The following is a 9,815-nucleotide window of genomic DNA, read 5'->3' as shown; positions in this document are numbered from 1 at the left end:
CTAAACTAATTTTTTGACCCGTAAAAAATCAAAAAATTACACCGTCGTACTATCACGGCAAATCCAACGGAGGGTAAATTTGTCATGTACAAAGTTAGAAAATTTGTCAGAGAGTGTAAAACCCTAAATATCATGAAAATTTTAATTGGTACATCCGTCAAAAAACTCAAATGTCACGTGACAAATTACCTACAATGTGTCATCCAACTTAGTAATTTGATTGGGTAAAATTTAACGGAAACTAACGGAGGGTAAATTTATCACATGTGTACCAGTTTGGAGTTTTTGGTGGTCAAAAAATTAATTTGGGATAAATTTATCACAGGTGTACTAGTTTGGGATTTTTCATGGTATTAACCCAAAATAATACATAGGCTACTAAATTGCAAGGGGTTGATCATCATGCTTTGTAAGCAATGCCTTTATTGCATATTTATCTATTTTGCTTCTAATTAAGATTTGTACTTTCCCCATTCAACACCATGAATTTGTTCAACATAAAAGGAAAGTTTTAATGAGCTTCATTGTTGTAAAACATTGTATTACAATTTAGGAAAGAGTATAAAGCCGTGCTTTCTTTTCTTTTCTTTTCTTTTTTAATTTTCTTGCTTATCCCGATCCACATTTTTATTCTGGTAGACTCTAAATGTTCCTCATTGATTAACTAACCCTCATTTATCTTCTCTTCCGGTAGATTTTCAATGTTGCTTATGTCTTAACAAATCCTAATGTGTCCTCTTTTGGAAGACTGTAAACGTTAATTATTTCTTGAACTCTTAATCCTCATTTGTTTTTCTGGTGGACTTTTAGTAGCATTTTTCTTTCCACATTAGATCCCTACTCACATAAAATTCCCACATTTATCGCCAAAGATTAGTTACCATATTAGGGTCCGTTTATTCCGCAGAAAATGAATGATTTGAAAAGCATTTTCCTAAAAATTATCGCTTGAAATAATTAGCTAGTGAAAAATATTTCTCCTTTTTTTATAACAATTTATGTTTAAATATTTTCGTGGACGATGAAACATTTTTCGTTTTTTTTATTCGTTTTTGTAAGCGATACAAGTAATCGATTTTAGTAAAATATTTTCTAAACCATTCATTTTCCGCGAAATAAACACACTCATGGACTTCGCATCGTTACTCCAAACAAAATCTTAGACCATCCCAACTCCAACAGGTTTTCAAAAGAGAATGGTTGTTGTGACTTGGCGGAATTTTCCTCATTTCCAGCCCCTCCAACACATTTTCAAAAGAGAATGGCTGTTGTGACTTGGCGGAATTTCCCTCGGTACCAGCCCTGCCCCTCCTATGGTTTGCTCTATTCATCAAATAAACCGAATGTGTGAGAACGGGGGCTTCTACGTAACGTAATTAATCGAGCCCAATCGAACGGCCCGGCCCACCAGTGTAAGGATTTGAAAACAGCCCAAGAGTGATTAGGAAATGCTGTAGATCTACTTTGGGAAAATGACACAAACAGTCCCTGAACTTTGGCCTAATGTGCAATTTGGTCCCTGAACTTTTAATTTGTTCAATGTAGTCCCTGAACTTTAAGTTATTGTTCAATGTGGTCCCTGAACTTTTAATTTGTTCAATGTCATCCTTGAACTTTTTGTACATGTTCAATTTAGTCCTTGAACTATATGAAAATGTTCAATATAGTCCCTAAATTTGAATTAATGGAAAGGACTGTATTGAACATTTTCATATAGTTCAGGGACTGAATTGAACATGTTCCAAAAGTTCAGGGATGACATTGAACAAATTAAAAGTTCAGGGACCACATTGAATATTAGCTTAAAGTTCAGAGATTACATTGAACAAATTAAAAGTTTACGGATCAAACTGCATATTTGGTCAAAGTTCAGGGACTGTTTGTGTCATTATCCCATCTACTTTATGTTGGATCTTGAAAAGTCTTTTAACGTCATGGGGGAGAGAATGGGGGTAATGGTGGCGGCACGGTAAAAGATCGATCGTATTGATCCCTGTAATGTCGAGGGAGGGCATTTTCGTCTTTTCCGCACTGGTCGGGCTTGTGCGATAGAAAGGGGGGAGAGAGCGCCCTCACAAGTCGCGGCCTGCGCGACATTAGCATCGAGAGATCCCCCCTTCTCCCCCGGAAGAGCCATGGCGGAGGCAATCCTCTGGGAGTTTGCTAGACTTCTGGATGATTTCGCGAAGGATGGGAAATTAAGGGTTTTTGGCGGCGAATTTGACAAGCTCAAGAAAACCGTTTCCTTTCTCCAAAATATAGCGCACGATGCAGAAAGGCGGAGCCTCGAAGACTTTCAAATCGCACGATGGCTGCGCGATCTCAAAGCTGCTTTCTATGATGCAGAGGACTTACTCGAAGGATGGACCATGGAAGTTATGCGACCAGAATCGCCGAGCAAAGATGAGAAATCGAAGAAGCAGGTAAGTACCTCCATTTCGCCTTCAAACCCACGTGCTTTAAGGCTGGAGATGAGAGGCCGTGCGAGGGATATTAGGGAGAGAATAGAAGCCATCGCTGCTAAAGGGAGGGGTTTTAATTTGCGAGAGAGCGCGGAGGATGTGCGAGTAGGGAGAGGAGCGTGGAACAGAGAGCGGTCGGAGTCCTTTGTGTACGATGAGGAGGAGATTATAGGGAGAGATGATGCTAAAAGCGCAATTATGAAGTTCTTGTTAGATTCTGACACCGAAGAAAAATTTCCCGTCCTTTCAATATGGGGTGAGAGTGGGATTGGAAAGACTGCTCTTGCTCGATGTCTATACGAAGATGACACGGTCAAGAAGCATTTTGATTTAAGGATATGGGTCTGCGTGGGTCGCGACTTACTTAATCTCGAAGGGGAATTGCGAACTATCAGAGAAAGAGAGACTACACAGGGAGCAGATGACATGGAGCAATTGCAAAAATATCTCCTAGTTATTGACGATCTGTGGTCTGTGGATCCTGAACGGTGGAGGAGCTTGAAAAGTTTATTGATGGGAGGGGCCCAAGGAAACAAGATTCTGATAACAACACGCGATCAGTCAGTTGCGGACCTTACGGGCACAACCCCATCTTATTGTCTGGAGGCCCTTCCAGAAAACTCGTCTTTAGATTTATTGATGAGAATGGCATGTGAGGAAGAAGAAGAGACTAGAGATTCAATTAAGCTAACTGTCGGTAGGTGGATAGTAAAAAAATGTGGTGGAATCCCTCTGGCTATACGAATAATCGGAAGTCTATTATTCTTCAAGAAAACTGCACTTGAGTGGTTACGTTTTGAGTACGAGATGTCAAAATTTTCTGCAGATTTTCGTGACTTAGGTTCAATAGTTGAGCTTAGTTATATTTATCTCCCATCCCATCTAAGACAGTGCTTTGCCTTCTGTTCATTGTTTCCCAAAGATTCGGAGATTGATAAACTAATGTTGACGAGTCTCTGGATGGCAGAAGGATTTATCCGGCCCATAGGCAACAGAGATCACGATATGGAAGATATTGCTCATGACTATTTCATGGATCTACTCAGGAGGAATTTGTTTCAAGACTGCACTAAAGACGAATTTGGAAAGGTGACGTCTTGTAAGATGCATGATTTAATGAATGACCTAGCACGCCGTGTTGCTGGAACTGAGTATAAAAGAATCGATGTCTCACTGCCGTTAATTGAAGCAAGAACTCGTCATATAGCGCTTGATTCATCTTTACATTTATCACGGGGATATCCAAATGTACTCGGAGCAAATCGTGTGAGGACATTCATCAGAAATAGTAAAATAAGAAGGTTGAGGTGTAGAATTCAAATGCATGAACAAACTCTTCACAACTTCATTTCTTGTTTCAAGCTCTTACGTGCCTTGGATTGGCATGACAGTGCTATTGAGAAGTTGCCAAGTTCCATTTGTGAGTTGAAGCACCTGACATTTCTAGATCTCTCTGAAAATGAAGGAATCGTAAGGCTTCCTGATTCTATGACAAGAATGCAAACCTTGCAGGTACTTAAACTCAATATGTGTTACAAGCTAATAGAATTGCCAAGCGATATAAGAAAATTGGTCAACCTCAGGCAACTGGAGATTAGCAATTGTAAGGCCCTATCTCATATGCCACATGGGTTGGGCCAGTTGACTCTTTTGCGCACTCTAACAGATTTCCTTTTGCCCGGAGATGATTCTTGTTCAAAGAAATACAGTGGGCTAGGGGAGTTGAGCAGGTTAAGCAATTTGAGAGGGAGCCTCAGAATTGAAGTTAAGGGACAATTAAAGGATGCGGTAGCAAATTCAAATTCTGCGAACTTGAAGGAGAAGGATTACTTAGTTTCACTAGTATTAGTCTTTCCCGGAAAAGAGAGCGATGACATTCTACTCCAAGAGCTGCAGCCGAGCTTAAATCTACAAAGCTTAGAAATAAGAGGCTATGGGGGCACAAGGTTTCCAAGCTGGATGTCTTGCTTGCCCAAGTTAGTTCAGCTACGGTTGTTTGATTGTGCAGGATGCAAAATTCTCCCATCACTGGGTGAGCTCACTAGCCTCAAGCATTTGGAAATTGGTAAGCTACCTATGGTGGAGTACACAGAAAGTGATCTTAATACCCTCTCATCACTTCCTAATCTGTCTACATTAAAGATATGGGAGTGTCCTAATTTGGAATGGATTCCACCACTTCGACATCTCAAGGAGTTGAAACTTCCTAGGTTTCCTTTGGAGCCATTGCAGACTTTAGTTGCCACTACTGAACATGTAATATGTATTGATGATCGAGTGAAGGATGTAATCAAGTTATTGGAAATAGAGGATGATGAGGTTGGACCACGCATTGTTGGAATTCATGGAACTAATGGAAGCGGCAAGACAACTATTGTGAAGGCTGTATACAACCGACTCTCCTCTTGTTTCGATCATTGTAGCTTTCTCGCAGAGATTGGAGAAACAACACGAAATGTTGGTGGTATTCAGTTTGTGCAAACTAAGTTGATATGTGATGTTCTTGAACAAGATGGAGATGTTGCTTCGTTTGAAGGAGGAATCAAGTTTTTCCGAGATGTATTTCGCACTGTGAAAGTTCTTATTGTCCTAGATGATGTGGAAGAACAGTCTCATCTTGATGATCTTGTAGGCGACCAGCTTGACTGGTTTGGTCCTGGAAGTCGAATAATTGTTACTTTAGAAAATGTTGGAATTCTCCAAACATATGTTTCTCGAGGCTTGGCTCGTATGTATGAAGTGAATGAGATGGATAATTATCGAGCTCTTGAACTTTTTCGCAAGCATGCTATAGGAACACACTGTTCAATTCCTGGCTATATTGAAATTGGGAAGCGTATTGTCAAAGCTACGGGGCAGGTTCCACTTGTTATTGAGGTTATCGGTTCCTTTCTACATGGAAAAACAATAGAAGATTGGAGGAAGATAGAGGACTTGATAAAACCGCAGAAGGAGAACTCGCAAGAGATTTTGAAGGATTGTAGGGAGATTTTGAAAATCTGTTATGATGCATTAGATGAAAAGCAGAAACAAATATTTTGGGACATAGCATGGTTTGCCAATGGCGTGGACAGCCGAATTGCATCATATATGTGGCCCGATCGAGATCTTTTGCCTTCTCACCATGTTTTGATGCCCCTAGCAAAAATTGGAGGAGACAACATGCTGTGGATGCATAAACTGTTGAAGCACCTCAGCAGAACTATGGATCAAGAACCTAAATATCCTGGAAGGCGCAGTAGACAATACATGCATGTTACAGACCTGGAAGTAATCAACAGGAAAGAGGTAAAGGCTTTTGTTTCAATGTGTTTTTATTCTTCTGTAAAATGAAAGTCTTGACATATAAGGTCTAATTTGTTATCCAGTTCTTCAGTTATTTTACCATCTGTAAGTCTTCTTTGCATGCACGGAAAAGGGACCACCTTAGTCCTTTTCACCTAGCAAAATTTTCTGCTGTGTTTTATAGCTTCAGATTGATTTGTTACTCTTGGCAAATGTAGGGAATGGAAGAGGTGGAAGCCCTTTGCTTTGACTTCAAAAATCTTCATCTCCATTCATTTACAGAAACCGATTTCAAGAGCATGCCAAGCATAAGGTTCTTGAAATTGGATCATGCAAAAATGACTGGAAATATTGCAAATGTATTTCCAAAGTTAAGGTGGCTTCGTTGGCAAGGGTGCCCAAGGGATTTCGAAGCAGCAGAATTTAGTCTGACTGAACTGGTCATTCTTGATCTTTCATGGAGCAAAGTCACCGAAGACTGGGGAGGTTGGAGGAAAATCAAGGTGGTGTCCTATTTACTGCTCTAATGCATTTATTCTGTTAATTATTTGGCAATTGACCTTATGATGTTTGCTGTTTTACAGATGGAGCAATTGAAAGTCTTAAATCTCACCGGTTGTACTGACTTACTGATAAGTCCGACATTTTCTAGCTTCCCGAACTTGGAGATACTGATTCTAGAGCGATGCTCTCGGTTGGTCCATTTAGATCCTTCAGTCGGTGGTCTCAAAAAATTGCTTTGCCTGAATTTGAAGTCCTGCACTGAACTCAACAGGTTGCCTGCCGAACTGGGTGCCTTGAAAGCTTTGAAAGAGCTCCTCATTGATGAGACTTCTTTGCGTGGTATTCCCTTGGGAGGTGATTCAAAGAAACTTGAAACTCTTTCTGCCTCCAATTGCTTGTCATTGAGTTTCCTGCCCCATTCAATTGAACACCTGACATCCCTTTCAACACTCTCAGTAGATAATTCAAAGATTACGAAACTCCCTGATGGAGTTGGAGAGCTGGTGAAACTCCGACGCTTGTCATTGAGGAATTGTCGTTGGATACAAGAACTTCCAGAGTCCATTGGCCAATTGGGAAGCTCTTTAGAGGAGCTGGATATTTCGGGAACAGGCGTTTCAGAATTGCCAGATTCCTTTGGAAATTTGCAGAGGTTGAGAGTGTTAAAGATGGACTATTGCTTCATAAGCGAATTTCCTAGTTTTATTTGGCGTCTACGTAGCCTTGAAGAAATACATGCCTCCTCATGTAGGAATTTAGAAGGGGAGATTCCTGGAGACATTAGGGAGCTTATTAATCTGAGAATCTTGACGCTGCGATATTCTGCTATTTCCAGCCTACCTCCTGAAATCCAGCATCTTTCCAAGCTGGAGACTCTTGATATACTTCACTGCGACATGCTTCCTAAGTAGCCAGCACTTCCCTCTTGTTTGGTTAATGTGCATTTGAATCCAAACTTGAAGGAAAAGGTGTCTGAATCTTTAGAATCTGTCTTTGTTTCGAAGAGTTGGTGCTGGGTGTTTGAGATCACGTCCGGTACGCATTTGGTGGAGCATTGTTTCGTCATTGTGTAACTTGGATAACAAGGCCATTGAAACCGGTCATTGTTCTACTTAGCCTTGGTAATGCTCAATAAGTTATGCAGATAATTGTTATTGTTTCTGCTGATATTTCCTTTCAAAGTATTTGAGCTTCCTCTGATATTGCATGCTCGTGTTTTTTTAAGGCCAAAAATACTACGTGCTGTTTGACACTAGCTGATAGTGGATCATCTAATGAAGGCGCTCACATTTTGACACTGCCTGGCGGTCTCTCTTGCAAGTCTTTCTCAAGAATTTTTTATTGTTGTAGTAAATTAATAATAAAAAACTAATTAAAGCAATAGCTGGGGACTTCAGTAGCTTAATGGCGAGGAGGAGTCAAGCAAACGGGGGCTTTATTTGATATTAGGCACAGGCATCGTTTTGAATCATTAGTAATCCATTGATATGAGGTGTTTTTTTTTTTTTTTTGAAATCCGGACTCCCGCACCGGCCGCACTACAAGGGTCCGACCGGCCAGGCACCAACCGCTAATCTGGCCCCACAAACTAGCCTCCATGTAAATCAAGAGTATGATAAGGCTACGCGGCAGAGGGGACTCGAACTTGGGACCTGTGACCCCAAGTCCTACACCCTTACCAACGCGGCCAACCTCTTGGAGGCTTGATATGAGGTGTTATGTAAGAGAAAAAGATGAGATATGTATAACTTGTTTTACAATTTTGTGAATAAACATCAAACTTTATGAAGGACTAAGATTAATGTTGTCTAACTAAACGTCATAATGTTGAGTTTCCCGAGAACATAAAATATAAATAAAAAGATGATCTTTCATGCATAATAATGAAATCTACATTTGATATTAGTCTATTCAAAAAGTAAAAATTTAAAATAAGACAAATATAAAATTTTCTTTTTTTTAGCTGAATTGCAATGTTAACTTTTTTTTCTTTAAACTTTTATTGCATGTTTGAGACAAAATATCTATTTTTGTAATATCAAAGTAACGGGTATAATTTATCCCGTTTGACATCCACGTAGTTAAAAGAATAAAAAAATAATGGATCGTGTTACATATAGACAAAAGTTATTTCATTTCTCGAAGTGAATTTATTTATTTAGTATAAATTTTTTTACTGGACTAAATCAAATTACTTGAATGAAATCAATTAAAGCTTTAATTAGCAAGAATACATGACCCATATCTAGAGTGGGATTTCAATTGTTTTTTTGTCCATTTTAACTTTTTTTTATAACCAATTTGATTCTAAGAAATTAAAATTAAATGAAAGTCATTTGTGTCATAAAATAATCTATAATAAAGGTCATAAAATAAATGCTTACATACGCTGCTTCCAGTATCCGTAGTTCATTTCATCAAAGTATGGAGGCTACTTTTGTGCATGAGAATTACAAGCAAGAAAGCTGCTAAGGCTAGTCAGTCAAATAGATTTTTATGCTTAAAAGGAAAGCATTTCAAAGAACAAGCAACAAAGCTCTCATACCAATTGTTAGGGTAATGAGGCAACTTAGAAGGGGGTTGAATAGGTTGAGTGAAGCTACTAAAAAACTTTCGCAGAATAATAACAATCAACAAACCATATTGTATGATAAGTTGATCAGTGTGTGATGATAGTGAACAAATTAAAGTAGATGATGAACACTAAAGATAGATTAATAATATATATAGTGGTTCAGCTTTATACTTAAGGCTACGTCCACTCTCCAGCTAACAACTTAACAACGACTACAAAGGTATTGCTCGAAAGACGGTCCGAATGGTTTATCGAGAAGACGGTTCTAATGATCCATCTAATGACAACCCAAGGGGTCCATCAATTAAGAACGTAAACACTCTTCCTCCTGCAACTTGTCGAACTTGGCAATATAATCTACAGATTAGTATCTGGGAGGTTTAGAAGCCATGGAAACAGCAGGATTGAAAACAAACGGAACTTAGACCAAGGGTTTAAACTGGCAAACGATTAGGGTTTAAGGCTAAGGACAAAGAAAGAAGCGACCTAAAACTCAAATCTTGGCCGAATTTATACTTTTCGAAAACGGGCGACGATGCAAAGGGCAATGATCCGTAAAGATATGATCCATAATGGAAGTGATTCATGAATCATGTTGATTGAAGCGACGTGTCAAGATGCCATGAGATAGTCGCCTGTGTATAGAGTACGAAGCATCACGGGTACAATACGCATCCTAGTACTAGGTAGAGCAGAAAGCGGTACTTTTCACCAATGGTGTCACGCCCCGTACCCCACGAAGCATGAACATCCGCGTATAGGTCGAAATAAGGTGCGACGCTCCCAGGTTACGTCACCGACCCGAAAACCCAAATCAGAGAAAACACGCCACATGCGGAAACGACGTATATATATTATATATATACACCCAGACAATTTAAAAGCAACCATGAGTAGCACAAGCCAACAAAATTCAAACGATTAAAAACAACATATACATTCATTATAACACTTATATATACAATATCCATTAAAACCAGAGCTACAAC

General features: G+C 39.3%; 1 protein-coding gene across 1 annotated transcript; it reads left to right on the top strand.

The window, feature by feature from the left end:
- Positions 1–2,118: 2,118 nt before the first annotated feature.
- On the top strand, positions 2,119–7,418 carry LOC115680481 (putative disease resistance protein RGA3). Its single transcript, XM_030604285.2, has 3 exons — positions 2,119–5,750; positions 5,966–6,250; positions 6,332–7,418. The coding sequence occupies exons 1-3, from the start codon at positions 2,136–2,138 to the stop codon at positions 7,160–7,162; spliced, it is 4,731 nt and encodes a 1,576-aa protein (XP_030460145.2). The 5' UTR covers positions 2,119–2,135; the 3' UTR covers positions 7,163–7,418.
- The last annotated feature ends 2,397 nt before the right edge of the window (positions 7,419–9,815 follow it).

Source organism: Syzygium oleosum, unplaced genomic scaffold, assembly GCF_021117445.2.
Source record: "Syzygium oleosum isolate NSW1041296 unplaced genomic scaffold, Sole_v2.1 Sole_v2.11, whole genome shotgun sequence".
In the NCBI taxonomy this organism is placed as follows: domain Eukaryota; kingdom Viridiplantae; phylum Streptophyta; class Magnoliopsida; order Myrtales; family Myrtaceae; genus Syzygium; species Syzygium oleosum.
This window is presented reverse-complemented; position numbering and strand designations above follow the sequence as displayed.

Coding starts and splice junctions, on each gene's coding strand:
- LOC115680481 (XM_030604285.2), top strand. CDS start 2,136: ATGGCGGAGGCAATCCTCTGGGAGTTTGCTAGACTTCTGGATGATTTC. Junction 5,751..5,965: donor AAGTAATCAACAGGAAAGAG/GTAAAGGCTTTT, acceptor TGGCAAATGTAG/GGAATGGAAGAGGTGGAAGC. Junction 6,251..6,331: donor GAGGTTGGAGGAAAATCAAG/GTGGTGTCCTAT, acceptor GCTGTTTTACAG/ATGGAGCAATTGAAAGTCTT.